Source organism: Trachurus trachurus (assembly GCF_905171665.1).
Source record: "Trachurus trachurus genome assembly, chromosome: 12".
Classification (NCBI taxonomy): Eukaryota; Metazoa; Chordata; class Actinopteri; order Carangiformes; family Carangidae; genus Trachurus; species Trachurus trachurus.
The window spans coordinates 12,019,081-12,039,314 of record NC_139908.1 but is presented as its reverse complement, the minus strand read 5'-3'; the positions used below and the strand labels follow the sequence as shown (position 1 = coordinate 12,039,314).

The following is a 20,234-nucleotide window of genomic DNA, read 5'->3' as shown; positions in this document are numbered from 1 at the left end:
TTCAAACTTAATTTTTGCAACTTTCAATGCTTTATAAAACACTGAGAAAAATAGTGAGTGGAAAGAAGCAGATATATCTCCACTTGCATACAGAGATCTATGTTATGTGTGCTTTTTGGTAAAAAGTTTTTACCAATGTTTTTACTAAAAACACTTCTTCATGGCGCTCCGTCTGCGCGCAGTTGCTCCTAACCTGCTAGCTGCAAATCACCAGGCTAATCAAAGCTCTGGCATCATTGTATGAATGGATTACACTATTTACACTAGGTCAGATTAGGTCATATTGACCGTGCTGCATAGTATGGAGGAGATTAAGGAATTAGTCCTAAATGTACACAAAGGAAAGTAGCCGCGAAGTCATGAGCAGGGCAACTCTGAAGTGACGAAACGTCCTTGAGTAAGAGGCTGCTTCAGGTCCCAGACCTGCTCAACGAGGACGCCCTGCTGTGTGGGCGGGTCTTCCAAGAGAGCATTTCCCACTTGTTGTTACTACTGCAGTGTAATAGTTGTTAACATAGTTGTTTCAATTCCTGTTTTGTTGTTTTTGCTCTGTTGAGATAGCATGCTTTAATTTCTGTCTTCACTTTCTTGTGTTGTTAGTAATTAGACCAGGCTTACATAGTGCAGCAGTTAGCAAGATGTGACTTGATGCTAAAATAAATAAATAAATAAATGAAAAGAGTGAAGATAGTGTTCAGGATATCGCACTCGATAGAGTTAGATAGCCCTGCAGCCAAAACCAAAACAAAGGCTTTAGACCTTGTGGAGCTGACTTGTTGGCTGCAAATGCACAGGGTTCCCTAGCGAGTCCCCAGGGCTCAGCAGATACCATTCTGCGTGCTCCAGGGCCATAAATCCTCTTTGCATGGCTGGTGATCAAGCCGTGATGTAAAGGAGCTTAGTAGCAATAGACGGGCAGACAGGAAGCAGCTTCCCCGTTGGCCGGGGGTCAGGTGATCACACACAACATCTACAGCGCCGAGAGAGCGGCAGCAGCAGCGAAGAGGTGGAAGGGGAAAAAAACAAACAGAAAACCGACATGGGTTTGCCATTTGGCTGCAGAAATTAGCAGACATGAGTCAGAGGTTTTTTCAGAGGATGGATCTAATGTGATTTTGGCCGGCGGTAGCTGTGCACCGGGACAGGCTTGCTACCGGATACCTTGGAAATAGACTGTGCAGATATGGATGTTTACTGACAGACAGCAGTGAGGTTAAGTGCCTTCTTTGAATGCAGCTGAAAGTTCAAATAGACCAAGGTGAGAGAAATAACTGTTCCAACTATTGGTGCTGGGACTTTGGCCTCCAACTAATTTTCATTTTCATCCTGCTCTGCTCAAGGAGATTAGACCCACATTGTTTGCTCCATTCAGCAAACAATCTGAAAACCGTAGATGTATTCAGTTTACGATCATGTACGTCCATCAAAGCATAAAATCATCTCATATGTTTGAGTTTGAGAAACAATTAAAACGACTTTCTGTCTTGCTGGGGGTCTTGTTGTGGCAACACACAGTAGATCAGCCCTGTAGTCAGAGGAAATGAGTGCTCTGATACAAAGTGCTTTAACTAACTCCTCTCTCTGCATCTTTTTTTCTCCTCAGGTCACTTTCCTCCTTCCCCTCCCCTCCTCCTCCTCCTCCTCCTCCTCCCCCTTCCGCCGCTCGCAGCAACGGTTGCCATGGAGAACTCCTCAGTGGCGTCTGCATCGTCTGAGGCCGGGAGCACGCGCTCACAGGAGATAGAGGAGCTGGAGCGCTTCATCGACAGCTACGTGCTGGAGTACCAGGTGCAGGGGCTGCTGGGAGACAAGGCAGACGGAGACTTGGACCTGGACAATGGTGGCAAGGTGCCACAGGTCAGAGGCTTATTACATGCTTTCATTTGCCCCATATCTGCGAGCAGCAGTGGTTACATTTTGCTGGAGGGCTCCAGCGGTGTGTCGGTTTTGTATCTTCCACAACACACTGGAGGGGCTCAGCCTGCATCAAAACAGCTGCCCTCATTGTTACAATGTACATGGAAACAAAGGTTGATGTGCATCCACCTCCAGTGCCCCCGGACATGCAGCTGTCCTCTTTTCAGCCTGAGAAAGTGAACACATTCTCATGCTGCTGTGACTCCTGTAGTCTGTCCTCCGTGCAAATATACATACTGTACAGTAACATACAAAATAGCTGCTAGAGTTTTCTGCTCTGGGTTTTAACTTGTTACTTTATTTTTGTACCCCATCTGTTAATAAATGATAGCATCTTCTTCTTCCATTTTTCTCCTCCAGTGGACAGACGACTGCATCGACAAGAGAGATGGCAGCTGGACGTCTTCCCGGGGGAGAGGCTCATCCAAGCCGGTAGGTGTTTAGCATATTTAACAGTGTTGGATTTCACCTTAACTTTAGCTGTGACCTCACCTTTTCTAGACATCTCAAATCACTTGACTACTTTGCAATCGCCCCTGTTGCATCCTCTACCTCTTCTCACTTGTCTTCTGTCCTCACCCCATCCTTTACTTTCTCACGGTGTAAAATTGCTCAAACAGCACATTAAACAGCACAAACTACAAACTGCTGGCCACTCCATTGAAACAAAACACAACTTGCCATGTTTAATAATTTGAGATGTGAGTGATCAGTCCACCACGGCCCTATTTGTGCTGCTACCTGTCTTTTTCTGTATTCATGTGGATTAATGTGTAGGTTCGCTCATTTCTCAGTCCTGTGTGTTCATGTTCAGTCTTTCCCTCTCCATCATCTCTTCATGAAAAGATGATATGATATCATGATAAGAGACTGTAACACCAGCTTGAAGCGGTTCACAGATCCTCGGCTTCCTTGCAGTTGCTGGAGACAAAGTATGCTTCTAATGACTAACATGAGATACTGCAAGGCCTAAGCCAATAACCGAGTAATCCTAAATGAATTATCAGTCAATTAGTCAGCTGAATATCTGTGTGTGTGAGGGAGAGAGAGAGATTTGGAGTATTATTCAGGGAGATTCATCTGAGATTCATTTCTATGACTCACTCGGAAGTGAGTAGTGAGGGAGACACAGCATGGGTGAGACGTTCACAGAAAGTAAGGAGCTCCATAATATGAAGGAGGTTACAGGAGACTAGACTTGAAATGTCAGTATTTATATATCAATACATCAAATTCCCCAGTCCCAGACCATGAACCCTCTGTTTTCAATTTGTCTCGACATTTAGCCTCTGGAGGTATAATGATATAATAGACTTGGCAAAGAAAACAGAGTTTTGTTTGAACCATTGTGACACAGCTTTTCTTGCGGTACATAGTGAAACTCAGAAACAAGAAGAACAATGATCAGGAACAATTCAGCAATAACGGAAACAAACGTAGTGATAAAAATAGGAGCTATTATCTCAGTGCTTCAACGTCACAGACTGTGCTGCTGTACTGACAAGTGTGTTAAATGTAAAGTCTCTTCTTCTAGTATTCACACAAGAGACATGTAAAAGAGCGCAATAGACAGAGTTTGTTAACATAACATTTGGGTTGAAGATGAATATACTGTTCTTAATGCTGGCTAAACGTCGGTCCCTTTTCTTTGTTCTCTCTCAACTCCACAGGACGAGTGGGAACACAGCAGCAACGGCAGCACAGGCTCCAGGCCCAGCTCAGGGTCCAGACCAGGTTCTGGCTCACGCTCCGGCAGCAGAGGCAGAAACAACCAGTTCAAAGGCCCTGCCAAGGTACAGGTAGACCTGCATGTGTTTATCTGCTGTTTCATGTCTCTTTTGCCGCTGCAAAATCCCATTAGTGTTTCTTCAGCAATCACCAAGGAGATAAGATAAGATATCCGTCGCCATGCTCATTGTATTGATCCCTTGGGTCTTCGCCTAACGCTGATCATGAGCACTTAAACATGTCACCACAAATCAACTATCTGTCATTGTTTTAAGGGACACTTGAGACTGAATTAAGAAGAGGCAGGACAGTTGCATTATGGGAAGTGTGGGTTCCAGTGATTTTAGAGCATGACCTACACTAGGGGACTACAAGCCAGACTATCGGGCCACACTCTCATTTGAAATTTGTCTCTTGCAAGGCCCTCAACTCTTTGGTGTGTGCACTGCAAACTAAGTGGAAAAAGATACCATTTTAATTAACAACATATATACTGAAGGAATATTGTAGGTGTATAGGAACTGCCTTTTAAGAACAGTACTGGTACATCTTATACAAGCCTGTTAAGCAGTGTGTGTCTTGTTTAGTAACACATATTTTTGTTGTCATACTTAATGTTTTTCCTTGTGTGCGGTTCAGAACGGGAACAGAGACGGCTCCTTTGACATCCTGGGCACAGACATATGGGCTGCCAACACAATGGACTCACATGGGTAGGTGTCTTGCTGCCTCACAAACCTAATATGTTGTACAGTCTACTGAGTCTGAATTCCAGCCATAGTTTCTGGGGTCATATGACAGAGAAAGACACACACACACACACACACACACACACACACACACACACACACACACACACACACACACACACACACACACACACACACACACACACACACACATAACACACAGAAGGAGTCTCTTAGCTTTTGCCCTCTTTTCTTGCCCTCATACTTCGTAACACTTCTTTTATGCAGTTCGGTGGCTCTGATCGGTCTCACACTTGGACGGTTCAGTTTTTTTTATTTGAGGGCAGCTGTCCAGATTTTTTATTAGATTTGGCCTGATTAACCCGAGAAGGAAATGACATCAAGACCCAGCTCATTTCAGGCATTTCTTGGGGGGAGCCAAAGGGTTACATATCAACGTTAAATGTATCATCTCAATCTTAATGGCAAGTCGGATAAGCCAGCTCTGTCTCCTTACTCCAAACTCACTTCGAGCAAAAGCAGACACTGAGCTGCTTCACACTGCGAGGGGGGGGGGGGGTTCGTCTGATGAAAAGCATTTTGTTTCGCCGTTTCTGCCAAAATCCACATTTATATTACACCTAACCACCGGAGCCCCGACTGCTCTCTCTGAAAAACCTTAATGCTGAAAATCTTGTTAGTGTTACTCAATTGAAACCCGAGTGTAAATCTTCACAGAATCTTGTTCCACCTCAGTGTGACTAAATGATTTTTTGGATCTGAAACTCAGAGAGAGAGAGAGGAGGAAAAAAAAGGAGGAAGTGAGTGGGACATAAATCACTTGCGCTGAGGTGGGGGAGTGGGTGGGGGTCTGGGTTGCCATGGTTACAGCTGCACGGCAGCCTCAGATACCTAGGTTCCGGCCACGTTGGCACCCCTGATCACACAGCAGAGGAGTCGGCACAGTGGATGATGTAAGAAACCATCTCACAGACACAGACGTAGAGTGGTATATAGACTGAATACTGAATGAAAACTGGCATTGATAATTAATTAGGAGGAGTCGTTTCTAGTTAAAGCTATGAGAAACAAATGGCTTGCAATTCAAAGTGGTTCTATAGCTTAGTTTTTTTAAACAACAAAAACAAACCCAATAATATTTCTTTTATCATAAGAATGATCATATTAATCATTAAAATACCATAACACAGTTCAATCTACATCCTATATTTCCAGGTTTGATGAGTTATGAGTTGGATTCTTGACATATGTACCTCAAAACATAAAGAAAATCTGCATTTGATAGGTCAGCTGTTTGAAGCATAATGTACCAAGTGTTGTTTTCAGGTGCTTGCACGTCTCTTGAGTATTTCCTTTTTATGTACCTCTGTACATGTAGGAAAAAAAGTCTGTTTAAGATGTAGAAAGTTGTATTGTATGCATTTCCATTATTTACACTTGTTGCATGGATGCTGGCTGTCTCTAACCTTTGGTCTGTCTTTGTGTTTTAAAGAGGTGCAGGTTGGGATGTGCAACCAGAGAAACTGGACTTCAGCCATTTCCACAGGAAACACTTCAGAGGAACGCCAAAGCACCTGCCACATATTGACAGAGAGGGGTAAGATCTGAGTTTTTCGTCTTCAGCATCTGCAGCGTTCGTTGTTGTCTCGAAAATGTACTCTCGTTACTCCTTATTGTCTCAGTAAATGTCTTTAGTATTGTCCTCTTTCATTATCGATCCGGCTCTTGTCAGTTTCGTCCCTGAGGGTGACAGGTCATTGATTGTGTCTGTCTCTTTCACGACCTCTCCGTCAGGATGAACAAAAACAAGTTTGAGGAGGATGACGGCATAGACATGAACGACATAGAGAGGTTCCTACCCCATCTGCGCTCGGTAAGTCACTTTCTTTTTGTCCAACTAAACACTCTCATAGCAACTGCATTGACCTGACACAGTTGATTGTGACTTGTCGACAGAAAGCCTTTCCTCATTAGTTGTCAGAGGGCGGCCTCTGGTGGCGTAATAGAAAAAAATGTAACAGATTTACTGAGCAGAGCTATGGTGCTGTTACATTTTCAGGTTCAAAACCAGATCAACAGAATATGGAACTTCACTGTAATAACTTGTATAATATAATAACAAAAGCTGTGCTCCGCTTATCTACTGTAGAAGTAAATGTTAAAGTGTCATTATTATAAGGTCAGTCTGTACAGAGAAGATTCAAGGTATATACAGTAGAAACTTTTTGACTATAAATGAGCCTTTGGTGCCATCTACTGGGCAGATGTTGATGTTGCAGTGTAATTAGTGAGCAGGGGATAAAAATGTGATAATGACCCCTGGTGGTTACATATGTGAACAACAATTAAGGTTTGAGTGTACTCTGTTGGTTCAATGAACTATAGATGAATAAAACCCTGTAGTAAATCCTCCCTTCATGGTGGTTTTAATGTTCAGATTTTATTGAAACTGTTGATTCAGCTGTGTAGGGTGTCATTTATGGCGCTGTTGAACTGCATTACTTTATATAGAGAGGTGTTTCTTTTATTTAACTTACCCACACTGATATGAATGAGGTAAACAAATATCTATTCATATACTACAACACAATTCAACAGCACCATAAACTGCAGCCTCTAAAATGACCTTAGAGTTGAATTAATACTTCTCTCTGTAACAGCTACAACACAAACTGAACATTACAGCTGTCCTAGAGGGAGGATTTATGGCAGAACTGTTGTACTAGGCTGCATTAGTTTCAGCTAGGTGTATTAAATAAACTGACAAGTGTGCGTATCTGTATCTGAGAGGTGAGCTACGTTGTGAAGCAGTGGTTGTTGTTGTTTTTTTTTATCACTTTAAAGCTTCAACTTAATGATAGGCTCACAGTTTCCCAAGTCTTGCTCAAAGCAATAATCACCAAATCCACAGTCCTGTTTTTCCGTATGAATGTGTTCTTTAATTCAGTTGATGCTAATAAGAGGCCACTGCAGAGAAGACAAATCATGTAGGTGTTTTCCACCATCGTCTTCTCAGTATAAAATTCCCCCTCTTTCTTCCAGCAGACTGAGCTTCAGCACACAGCTAGTAAAAGAGAGGGAAGTTTGTACTAAAAGACTGCAACTGTGGAAATACCCACTTGTTTTGGCTAGTTCAGTCAGACAGACAAAAAAAGTGGCTGAATGATCGGAGGTACAGAGTGCTTTGGTAATGTTCAAGTACAGTATGTCCTTTCCGTGCTTATGTTTTACAGTGTAAAAGGCGTGTTGGCCTACGGTTTCCTACTTGGGCCATCATCTGTGTCTGAATGTGATGAATCTGCCACCAAAGTGAAATTAATTTTGCAGTTGTGTACACCATTGCACGGTACAAGGTAATAAGCATTGTGTTCTCTGAGGCGGATTGTGATTTATAGAGGTGAGAGGGTTCACCGTAGGTCACGACGTCACCCCTCTCTCTTCCTGCCCTGCTTTCTGAGCCAAGATGTCTTCCATCTTTCATGGTGTTTTAGCTGCAGTGTCTTCCTCTTTCCTTCCCCTCTTGGCCTCTGAGCCGAGCCGCGTTTCCCCTCTCGGAGAGTTTCGTCCATGACAGGGCCCAGTTGCACTACCGAGATGACTTCCGCATTGCATAGTCCGTGAGGCAACATTGTCTTTTCCGTTCATTCAGCGAGGGCCAAAAGAAAGATGGGGTCAACTGTGTCTGTCTGCTGTGCGAGGGATGGGACGTGTGCTGGCAGTGGGACACAGTGAGGTCAAATACACAGTGCGGGGGAGTGAGTGGTGCCATCTTTTTTTCTTCTCCTTTTTTTGTCTTTCTCTCCTTCACATTCCTGAGCTGTTCCTGACTTTCACCGTCCCCACTCAGTGTCACTTTCACCTCCTGTCTCTACTTAGCATCACTCAGCAGTGATGCCAGGCAGCCCACTGATGTCCAGTTGTTTCTCATTGTAATGACAGGACCATCTTTGGTCTCGAATGTCCCCTAAGACAACTGGTCTGGATCTTAAGTTTCCATTTCCCTCTTGGCCTGTGGTTTCAGAGAAAGCAAACTGTAGAATAAAACAGTCCAAACAAAATCATTGTGAACTTAAACTGACATGAAGCAGAGTGGTTTGCTGACCAGAGTATGGAGAAATGTCACTCAGAACTAATCGTTAAGCGATCAGAATCAAATGGATACGACATGAACTTTTCTTTAAATCATCAACCACTGTTTCTCTTTTCAGAGGGAGTGAAGCTGAAACAGTTGATTACTTGGTTTGTTGATCCACATGAACATCATTTTTTTAATCAATCAAATGTTTCACTCATCTTTCAAGAAAAGTTCGCAATGTCTTATGGTACCAAATTTAGTTTATTTTGGTTTTTGACACATAATTATGGAAATTTAGTCTAAAAAACGTGTTGTTGTTTTTTTTGTCATTTTACTGAAGGTTGGTTAATGGATCTATCAAGAAATCAATCAACAACTTCTTCAACAGTGAAATTATTATTCTGTACAGCCCTAAATGGGCGTCCCTTTATGTCTACTCTCAATCTACTCTTTCTTCTTTATTACACTCCAGGAAAATATCAGTATCATATTGGAGCTCGATACAGTGAAGCGCTTAGTGGTAAACAAAATCATGTGCAATCACTCCTCACACTAAAAGAGGATATAGTGTGGTCATTATGATTTCACTGGCTGTGTGTGGGTGAGTTGCAGTCAGTTTTACATTAGAAAATGTTGGTAATGTGGTTTATTGCTCAGAGTTGCCCTGCATTGTCTGAGAGGATCTCTCCTCTCTGCTGGCACTTTCCCTTTAGTTGCACGTACTTGTCCATCCTCCTGACTGTAACCACAACAATATGATGTGGCGGGGGATTTTTATGTGCTGCCGTTGAAACTCATGACCGGCGGCCGTCACGTCTCACTTGTTTGCTCGTGGCAGTGGACGAATGCTCTCTCCGATTTATCAACCCACAACCGCTGAGATTTATCTTGTGACCGTGTGGAAGGATCTGACCGCCGGGCTGAGACCCACAGGACTTAGCTACCTAACTACGTGGACTAATTAAAATACCTCCCCTCCACAGCTACTTATTTATAGTTATTTATTGACTGGTGCATCCATATTAACAGTGGTGATACATCAGTAACAATGGACATTGTTATACTGGTACTTGTACCTAAATAAAAGAGATGCATACGATTTCTAAGAAGATAGCATTTATTTATCATACAAAATTAATACCCGGCATCGGTGCGATCATTATCAGCGTAGCCAAGCAACAATATCACGTCTCTTTTTCCCCCAGTCATCGCCTCCAGCTACTGTAAGGCAGGACTACATCATCCACTTCCTACCGACGCTCACTTCCCCTTTCCAGGAGCCAGAATAGATTTACAAATAGCCCTGGGATGCGGAAAACATCTCGTCTGTGTGTGTGGGTGTGCGAGCAGCTCGGTAAGAATGGGCTTCCTCCTCTCACCCTGTGATGCTGCTGCACCTCTGCTGGCCTCTCAGGAATGTCAACCTGCACATACAATAACCCTGACCTCACGTCCAGAGTCGGGTCGTAATGACTGAAGCATCCAGGGGTCACAGGGCAAATATTTAATCTGCGTATCACATCCAGAATAAATAAATAAATTGAATACCATTAGTATTACCTAATAAAATCCATTATTAGATTTATTTGTACGGTACCCCATCTGATTCACACAAAATGAGAAATTAAAGAAAAGCTATAGAAATGAATATACTTGGGGGGGGGAAATCATTAAGTGTAAAACAGACACAATAATAATGTATGTATGAATAATTCATTCATACATACATCAATCATCACAACAAATCAAAGATAACTCAAAAATGTAGGTTTAATAGAACAGCAAGTAAAAGTGAGTTTTAAGGAGCAAAATTATTCTCAGGTAGTTAGGTAGCTATTCCACATGTGTGTTAGTTTGGATTAAATTTGGAGACATGTCTATTATTCACTGTGCTGTCACAGGGTCAAGTAAACCTACATGCCAGGTATTTAATGATGATAAGAAATATAATATATAATTCTCTACTTTTCTTTTTAAAACTGCAACAATAGGTTGAAATTGTTGTTGTTGACAATTCAACCTTTTATTTTTCACTTCAATTTGTCAAACGTGAATATTTGCAGATATCCTTTGTCTTTTTTTTTTTATTGTAAAGTGAATAGCATAATGTTTTGAAAATGAATCATTAATAATCCTCAGTTGCAGCCCTGCACTTAAACCCCCCCCCCCCCTAAAGACAGACCACTCATGATAATACAGTACAAACTGCTGATTAGATAATGTTGACCAGACTTCTGTGAGAATGTCGGGCACCAGAGAGGCAACAGCAGGAGAGGGTGAGACCAGGGAGAGAGTGAGAAAGCGGCGAGTCACTGAGGAGACATCCGGTCCGGTCTGGTGTGTGGACAAAGCCGTCCAACAGGGGAACAAAGCAGGAGCCTGGAGCTGAGATATTACAGACTGGTCGGCCCCGCTCGTCTGGAAGTGTACGTGCCGCAGAGCAGGACTCGGGTTGAGAAGGGACACTGAGTGGGGAGTGGGGGGGGGGGCTTTTCTGGTGGTCTGTCAGCTGTCAGTTTGCCTGAGACCTGCATTCCACTCACAGTGTTTACTCCGTCCCTGTATGTTTCTGCTCTCCTCTCAAACACAGTCATTGTCCGTCTCCTTCACGTCTTTACTAACATCGTTTTAGCCTCGTCTCCCTTCGCTTCTTCCTATTTGCTGTTTCCTTTTTCCTCTCCTCTTCTGACCACCATCATTACGCCGCGTCCTCCTCCTCCCTCTTCTCCTCATGTCGTCCTTCACTCCTCCCCTCCCCTCCATCCTTCAAAAACGTTGGTGGGCAGCAGAACAATATCCAGGGGGTCATGGTGACCGGCAGCCCCCTCCCTGTGGTCTCTTCCTGCTATTGTCCCTGGTCCTACTGCTACTTGGCTCCTCCACTCTATCAACTGCACACATACTGGCTTAATGACCACTGCTCACTATTATGCTCTGGGCTCAAGCATGGGAGACACACTGGAGGCCTGAGTACATGCATGGAAGCAGGGTACCATGGGAAATTTGCGACCAACCCCTCGGAGATATTCATTTATAGCTCATGATTGAGTGGATCTGTTATATTTATCATCCAGAGTTTGTAAACAGGTACAGAGCGACAGCTTCACTGTATTTATTCCATTCATGAAATGTGCCATGCAAAAAGAAAGGTCAAAAAGAAGGGGAACTAATTCAACGCCCCTCTTTTTCCCCTCTTTAATTATTGAATTAGTTTATGTACTTGTCATATTATGGGTTTATTAAATCCCAAGAAACTCGGTAACCTCCAGCCTGTGCTATAATTAAATTCATTTTTTACTCCCAGCTTCGGTTTGTGATGGGTTAGTCACCTGTGACTGCTGCCCACACTGTCAATTTATGTCTGTAATATACCAGTGGTAGTAAAATCAGCTTGTTTCTCTTGTAAGCAGCAACTAAAATGTCTCCACAAGAATCTGGGTCATTAAACAGTCGCTTTTCACAAATACAACGCAAACCAGACCACACATGCAAACACAAAGAGGGTCCTGCAGAGAGGATCAGGTGACTGTCAGTGGAACATAACAAAAGGGGACATATGATTGAAGTCCCTCCATTTTTTTTTAATCATTGAGAGATGGCAAGAACAGAGCTATGAGCACGTGGAACCTGGTTGTCGCCTGATTACACTTCTATTGGGTAATTAAGGTTTTTTTTTTTTCCTCTTTTTTCTCTGACACTTTGATCCCACAATGGCTCCATCTCCTCCTGTAGCTAGACCCCCGAGTTCTTTGATGTACCTGTCTATCTGTCTGTGCTCAGCCGTGGCCCCGGCCTCAGATCACTTATTAAATGAGACATGGATGTCAGGACCTCACATCTTTGCCTCTTATCACTGATCACCCGCTATACCTGACTGTGGCAGCTCTAAGTCTCCTCTTTCTGTGCTGCTGGCAGGCATCAGCTGCAGAGTAAGTTACATGAAAGGCCTGGAGCGGGGATCACGAAACATGGGGTAAATCCTTTACTACAGGGATTTTTACAGAAAAACAATTTGAAAAGTCCCAAATGTTAACTTGATTTCTAACACGAGCCAGCTCAACGCCGCATATCCAGGATCATGACAGCCGCGTGCCGGTACCTATTTCAAATGATGTAGCATTTCCTGTCTCTCTTTAATTCTCAGGGTGCGAATGCACCAGACAGTGAAAGACTGGCTGGTGAATAGATTTTTTTTTCCCCTCAGCCCCCGAGGAGCTGTCGGAGACCAAAAGAGATAAAAGACAGAGAATGCAGGACTTATATTTGCAGGGTGGACGGAAACACAACTCCAAATGTATGATAACGTTGCCCTGTGACGGAGGTTCACCGTGTCAGCTTGAAAGATGATGATACTGTATGTCAGTGCTGCTCCTTTAGGAGATTAAAGTGTCTCCCCCTCTCACAGTTAAAAACACTGCAGGTTTAATGTTTTCTCTTGATGCAGATTTAAGTTGTTATATAGAACAGTTACAGTAAATTTTACAGTTGCATAAAATTGTGTGTAATAATACATGAAAGACATTTTATCGCAGTTAGAAAGCTCCAACTCACCAACACAGAAAGCAGAATAGCTAAATGTCATTTCCATATAGACACAGAGAGGCTTGATGTGAGGGTAAAACGTCAGAATGATTTCATCGTATGCGTCTTGGCGTCCCTCTCTCGTCTTTTATGTGCTATCTTGTATTTACAGTCTCTCTTGTTGTCACACTCGCTCTCGCTCTCACCTCTGCTCTCAACAACCTGTCCTGTAATGCCACCCCTGGGGCAGTTTTTAAATTTATTGCCTTTGGCTGACGGCCCTTTGCAACATAAATAAGCGGCGAGAAACAATGGACTGACTGAATGAGCATCATACCAGGATTGTTATACACCAGAGGGGACAGGAAGACATGCACTTCAGTTTCTATGCTATTGCAGAGAAAGTCCTATAATCGTTATTCTCAGTTTCTATTCTTCACATTTCCATCCCTAGTCGCTTTTATCATTTCCTTACTTTCCTTCCTTGTTACTTATACCTCCCCCCTCCCCCTCGCACTAAAGCAGCGTCATTGTTATGAATGGATCAACAATGGTGTCCGACCCAGGTCCGCGACCCTTTTGGCAAACCCTTCGGAAAATTGAAGCCCCTTTTTTAGATCCTTTTTTTTTCAGTTTCAGAGTGGAGGAGAAATCAAAACGACCCACTCCTCTCAGAGAAGGGTTTTGTTTGTTCTCAGGAGCTGTGTTGCTAAGTTGTGTAGAACAAACTCACTTCCTCTCTGTGAACATCTCAGGTAGCCTCTCCCACTGACCTGCGATTCCCCCGTGGAATGCTGCGGAGTTTGTCGACCTCCTCCCAAGGCAGACACGTACACCCAAGCAGCATAATGCAACACACAAACACACATAAATGAACAAGTCAATCGGGGGGGGTCATTAAATCTGAACTTGACAGCAAACTCATTTGATTTTTCGGCTGGTGGGTGAGCTCTAGGCTGTTGGCAAAGTATGTGACAACTGAAACGCTTGTCGGAGCCTGCAATAGTTGAGTGTGACGCCCGTGTTATACAATAATTTTGATAAGTTATTTGTAAATTTTGAGCTTGGAACATAGCCAGCGTTCACCTCCTTTTATTTATCTGCGAGTTCAGGATCAAAATTTGTTCCTTTACTTGCCAAGAGCTGCCTCCAGCAGTGGAAAGAAACGCCAATGTTACCACTTATTTTTTTTATATACTTAAATTAGCCCATCCCATTTCTTTGTGATGGTAGCCTCCAAAATTCCCCCAAGACATTGTAACCTCTTGTTTAATAATTGCAACACCGGCCTGTGGTTCAGCAGCGGAGAAAAACTTAGAAAAAGGCCTTTTAACCTGTTTGACAGACAAAACCTCGTAAAAGAGACTAGATCATTTTACAGCAGGGATGAGAATTTGTAGCCATGCTCCGCAGGCTTTGATTAAAACAAATGATTCATGCTTTTGATTGAAACCCCGACTTCAAATTAGAAAGAATCCGCTAACTAGCTAGAGAGGATTCACCACTGTCACCATCTCCTCCTCTATTGTGAGCTGCCTTGAGGATATAAAAGCCCAGATGAAGCTCAGCTTTTTCTCCCAAATTAACCGTCACAAGTCTGAAGTCATCAGCATTGATTTCAGATCCCTCAACAACACACGCGAAACTTCTCCTTCTGCGTTGACAGTTTCTGTCATTTTTTTTTCTCTCTTGCATGTTGATTCTGTTCTTCTCCTTCAAAACCTCACATCACTCACTCTGTCAAAGCTGTCTTTCCTCATCACAAAATGTCTACTGTACACCCCCCCCCCCCTTTTGATTCCCGCTCCTACGACTTTCATACGCTCGCTTTGCTCTTCAACCACTGCTGCAGTCATCTCCTCTTTGGTCTTACCTCCAGAAACCCTCCAAGTGCTGGCCAATCAAATCCCTTGCCAGCAGCAGGCATTGATGGCAGAGAAGTCAGCAGTGTGAATAGTGTAGTTCAACGTTTACCTTGAGATTGTAGCTCTGATCAATTTCTAGCTTCCTTGTTCCTTCTATGTTACAGTGTTGTTTACGACTGAGCAGTGTTTTGTTTTCTCATGGATTATTATGGGTCTTTCACTAAACCTGGAACTCCTGGCTCCCACTTAATATTGTTTATATGTCGCATATTTCATCTGTACCTGTGGCAACACATTCATACTACAGTAGCCCTTTGTGTTTATTGAACACACCTCATTTCCTCTTTCCCTTTTCATTTACTTATAATTTCATTGATTTTGCTGCATAAAAAAATGCAAAAGCTTCTTGAGAAAATTATACCAACAATAAACCTTTTCTATACATACCCACTCCACATTAGCAACTCTTTGCAGCATTTGTACTATAAACATATTAATATAAACAAATGCACACACAAGCTCTGTTTCTGTTTCTATCTTCTCTCTGTGACTCCTTCACATACATAGCCTCCCTCCCTCCCTCGCCATCCTTGTCACGTCCACAGGGCTTGCGCTGCCTGCCGCGAGGTGAGAGGTCTTCTGTCTGGGGACCAGGGCAGCACACGCCTCTCTTTGATCTACCCCGCACTGGCTGCTACCTGCAGATAGCATATTAACACAGAGAGAGACACACACACAGCGCTTTCCCTGTCAGCCACAGGGACATTTCTACATCTCCTGCTTCCTGCCTCTATGTTTCTGTTGGATGCATCATAAACTGTGCACACACTCTGGGGTTTTTCTCTAAAGCGTGGCTCTTGTCCAAAATAATACTTTTGTTCTCTGGACACAGATTCACATGATTTAAGAGGCTTTTTCTTTTTTTCATTTACAGCAAAAACCTGAGATTTTCTTACATGCAATCTGAACTAGCAATGGAAAAATACAACAACAAAGTTTAAGGGTTTCAGTAAATATGTGTTGTGTGTGTAGTGTGTGTGTGTGTGTGTGTGTGTTTTCACTGTCATCTGGTTACCATTTGAAGGCAGAATTACAGCTAATGATATCCTAGAGGAAAACTACAGTAGCTAAACATGCAACAGTTCCTCTGTTTCTTTCTCCACCTACTTTTTCTCCCTGTCAGTGTTTTCTTGTGGCGAGAAGCTGAAGACCGGTTTAAAAAAGAGACATTAATACTTTTGGGTTTATATGTGAAACCTTTTAAATCGCTCTGGTCAGAGTAAAGCTCTGTACTAACAGTTCATGTGTGTTTTTTCTTTTTTTTATATCACTGTGTGCCACACAAATGCAGTGTCTACCCCCCTGGACACACACAAACACACACACTTTTTTTTTTTGCCTCTGACATCTGGATTTAATCAGAATCCAACAATCCCGCAGCAGCCTCTCTAGGAGAGAAGTAGGTTAGAGTGGCAGTGTCAGATATCAACCTCTCTCTCTCTCTCAAACTCATTTGAATATCTACCGTACGTGTTTCTGGATGTCTGAATGTACTGTACTTTTGTGAATAAAAGCAAATCGGACGAATACAAAGCTTACTGCAAACATGTTATTTGTTTGTATTGCAGTGGAAATGCCATCACAGCTCTACAGATCGGCTCAAAAAGCAGTCTCTGTAACTTTCTCTCTAGACCTGAGATAAAACTCTTTGGTTCCTTTTTTTTTTGTTATTGTTTTATCTAGAAACCAAAAAAGGAACAACTGAATGACACTGTTCAAATAATAAACAGCTCAGCTTCCTTCTTCCAGACTGTGGCTACCTCCTTGCACAATGCATTGCTTTGAGAGTTTGGGGACATTTGGGGCTTATTGCATCAGCCTGCAATTGTCTCCTGCACAGTGCACACACACACACACACACACACGCACCCTCTGATCAATGACTGACATTGACACTCATCGGCTTTGGCTGTGCAGATGACGCAGGTAGATGCTCTCCAAAGACTCACCCGCTTCTCCACTTCCATCCACTCGTCACATTATGCACTGTATCTACTGCTAACATCGCTCCCATGCACGGTGGTACATGTACGCACCCGTCCTGTCACGGAAATCATCAACCGTGACAGAATCCATGTGTACACAACAGCGCGAGTCGTTCGCCACCTGTAACCATAGTAACGGCACACGGTGATGCTGGGTGAAGTGGGGGGGGGAAACGTGCAGTTTGATTGACAGGGCTGATGTTTAATGGATGATCCCTATCTTCCTGTGCAGGTGAAGGACAATGCCAGACAAAGTTTAACATCCCATAGTCGCTGCTGTCCAACAAAATGCCACACGTCGTTGAATTAAAATTAAAAAATACCTGTTGTTCATTGATGTCAACTTATTTTGATCCTGCAGATTTTAACAACCGCTTGTGTTGCTAGGGAAACATACAGTTAAACAGGAAGGAGTATGTTTCACAAGGCAAAGAGAAATGTCTGCACCCAGCCAGCAGATTATATTAAATCGGCTTCTCGCTGTGACATCGTTATATATTGACACAGACATGTTGAACTCTCCATCGCTAACCCTCCTCCCATCTGACACTGTTACCTGTACCTGCTCCACATCTCCTAATTTTCTCTATTTCCTCTTCACTGCCACTGTCCTTCAGACTGAAATTCTTCTCTTTGCTCCTCCTCCTGTTTACTGTTTATTGCATTTAGCTATTATATTTTAGCTGTTGCAGAAATAACCGGTGTAGCCTGTTGACAGTTGTTGTCTTTACCTACAGATGTTACAATTTAAACCAGGAAACTAAGTGTGTTAGCAACTCAATCTATTGCCGTTTTAATTACATGTTCAGACTCTGTATGTTTATTTAGTGCCCCATATAGCCACCATGGCATGTGTGCACTACTTTCTGCTAACAACCCCTCAGGGCAACACTCGGCATTTAATAGATGTGTAAAAGTTCCTTTGTGCAACTCCACCGCTGCCAATTATGACGCAACGTGATGATGATTCGTAAATGTCAGAAATATCAATTTACTGCTCACTACACAGTGCATTACTGAGCGGGGAGTGGCCGAGTGAAGGAGTAGATGAGGATCGTAACTGTCAAGTTGTTCTCTTCTGTTACCGAAAGTCTCCACAGCTAAGGAGACGTAGACCACAACATAAACACAAATACATATCAGGGTGTGGTGTCCTCATCACTGGAGCCTGTTGAGCAACGTGAGGTTGCAGGATCAGTGAGGAGGGAAAGTGTTCAGCAACACTGAACACACTCAATGCAACCAATGACTTTATTTAGCTCAGATGTAGCATCTTTTCACAAATAATACAGTACATGTAGATATTTAAAATGTTTGACTTTGCGTGAGAGGACTGGTGTTAAAAATGTTTTTAAAAAAGTCACTTTTGATGGTGTTCCAAGATTTCTCAAGAACATCCAGCTCTGCGGGGTTATCAAAACATCTTCCTAAAGCAAAAGGCTGGAATTTATGTCTTCTTTCATGAGAAAAGTTTGCACGTTTGAGTGTACTTCCACTTGTGCAGTGATGAAGAATTCTATGCATACTTTCCATAGTGATATAAATTGCCGGTCTTGACAGCGGCTGTCTCTTACTCTATGATTTGTCTTTAACAGGTCTTCCCACCCCTTCCTAATGAGGCTGAGATTGCACACACCAAAAAGCTCTTCCGACGCAGGAGGAATGACCGACGGTAATGACGCATGCAAGCCTGCACACACACACACACACACACATATGCACGCACACATGCACACACACACACACACACCCCTACCTCAGTGAGCGGGAATGTTTTTTTATGTGTTGATGTCAGATGTCAGTGCACAGCCAGTCCCATAGCCTTAACATCTCTCGCCGGCCAAAGCAATGTCAAGACAGGAATGCAGGCTCCACACTTCACTGCAGACAGAAAAAAGAAAAAACACTGAAGAGATGTTCAAGGTTTTTATTTTTCAGTTTTTATTTTTTTTTTACATTTAATATTCTATTCTCCTGCAGCAAGAGTCTGAACTGTGCCACACTGGCACTACATTTTGAAGTGGCACATCTTAAGTGTATACACTCTGAAATCTAATTTCACCCAAGTCTGACTTCATTGAAACCAGGCCCTTAAGAGAGAGAGAGAGAGAGAGAGAGAGAAAGAAAAAAAATCTCTCTCTCTCGTTCTCTCACTCTCTACTCTGATGTCACTGGAAAACTGTTCTTCAGTTGCTAAGAGACAGGCAAAGAGAAAATATTTGGGTTGTATTTGTGGTTAAAAAGAGGAAATTTCAGCTATACGAAATGGACAAAAGCACATTCATCCTTGTTTTTAAGTACAGAGAATAATTGGTTCTGTCCAGAGCTATTGTGTTTATGTGCGATGGGTGCAGTACAGGCCTGGCAGAAGGAAAAGAACAAAAATATGAACTTGGACCTACAGCACTTTGCTTAGTTTTCACTCTATTTGACTTGCAAACTGGAAATATTAACAAGAAATCATCTTGTTTTCTCACACACACGCTGCTTCAATGCACATTTTTTCCCATTAACTTTACAGCTTTTATTTAAGGACTGTATTCTGAAATAGCAAATGCTTATCACAAGGTTGCACAGAGAGAGATGCAATATAATTAGACTGAGAATGTATGTAGTTAGACAGAAAATGTCTCTTAATGATCTTTTCCACACCTCAAACTTGCCTCAGCAGTGACCACATGCTGTTCTGGGCTGATGTCCCGCCAGGCTATAACCTGAGCCTCACATTAGCTTTTGTATTACTATTCATCTCTCTTGGTAATGTTTCAGTGTTAAATTCAGCCTCCGGTCTCCTCACACTAAAGACAGACACCTCGGAGGCTGGCCAAATATATTTGCGCTGCAGCAATGGGGTAAGCGGAGTGAAGCTTAGCATGAAGAATATCAAAAGGAGGGATGAGGCAGAGGATAAGAAGACGCAGACAGACACGGAAAGCAGACGAGCTGAAGTCAGGAGGATAAAATAGAAGTTTATTGTTCACAGAAGTGGAAAATTTTGGTCCATCTTGCAGATCATTAAAACATACACACACACTCACCAAGCACTTTATTACAGCTACCATGCTAATGCTGTGCAGGGCCTCAGATCTTCATGGGTGTTCACTAACCATTATATGGTGTATTATCTGAGTAGATATGGACATAAGGAGCAGCATGGGCTGTTGATACAATCAGAATCTGTCTATTGATTCATGAGGCCAAACTGCGACTCCACCATGCGCCGCCTCAGCAGAAATCAAGAGGCAGCGGACCAGGCTATGTTTGTCCAGTTTTGGTGAACCTGTGTCCACTCAGTCCCAATGTGGTCTTGCGCTGTTGTAGCTCATCCACATCAAGGTTTTGGCGTGCCGTTCGTTCTGAGAAGCTTCCCTGC

The 20,234-nt window shown here is 42.9% G+C and overlaps 1 protein-coding gene across 4 annotated transcripts in view; it reads left to right on the top strand.

Moving 5' to 3' along the window:
* ctif (CBP80/20-dependent translation initiation factor) overlaps positions 1–20,234 on the top strand; it is a 49,522-nt gene that overhangs the window by 8,048 nt on the left and 21,240 nt on the right. For all 4 annotated transcript variants that reach the window (XM_083983725.1, XM_083983727.1, XM_083983726.1 and 1 more), the window contains exons 2-8: positions 1,604–1,857; positions 2,278–2,349; positions 3,588–3,710; positions 4,285–4,358; positions 5,848–5,952; positions 6,150–6,228; positions 18,457–18,533. In XM_083983725.1, the coding sequence (XP_083839851.1) occupies positions 1,681–1,857; positions 2,278–2,349; positions 3,588–3,710; positions 4,285–4,358; positions 5,848–5,952; positions 6,150–6,228; positions 18,457–18,533 (707 nt within the window). In that variant the 5' untranslated portion in view covers positions 1,604–1,680. The remainder of the gene's footprint in view (positions 1–1,603; positions 1,858–2,277; positions 2,350–3,587; positions 3,711–4,284; positions 4,359–5,847; positions 5,953–6,149; positions 6,229–18,456; positions 18,534–20,234) is intronic.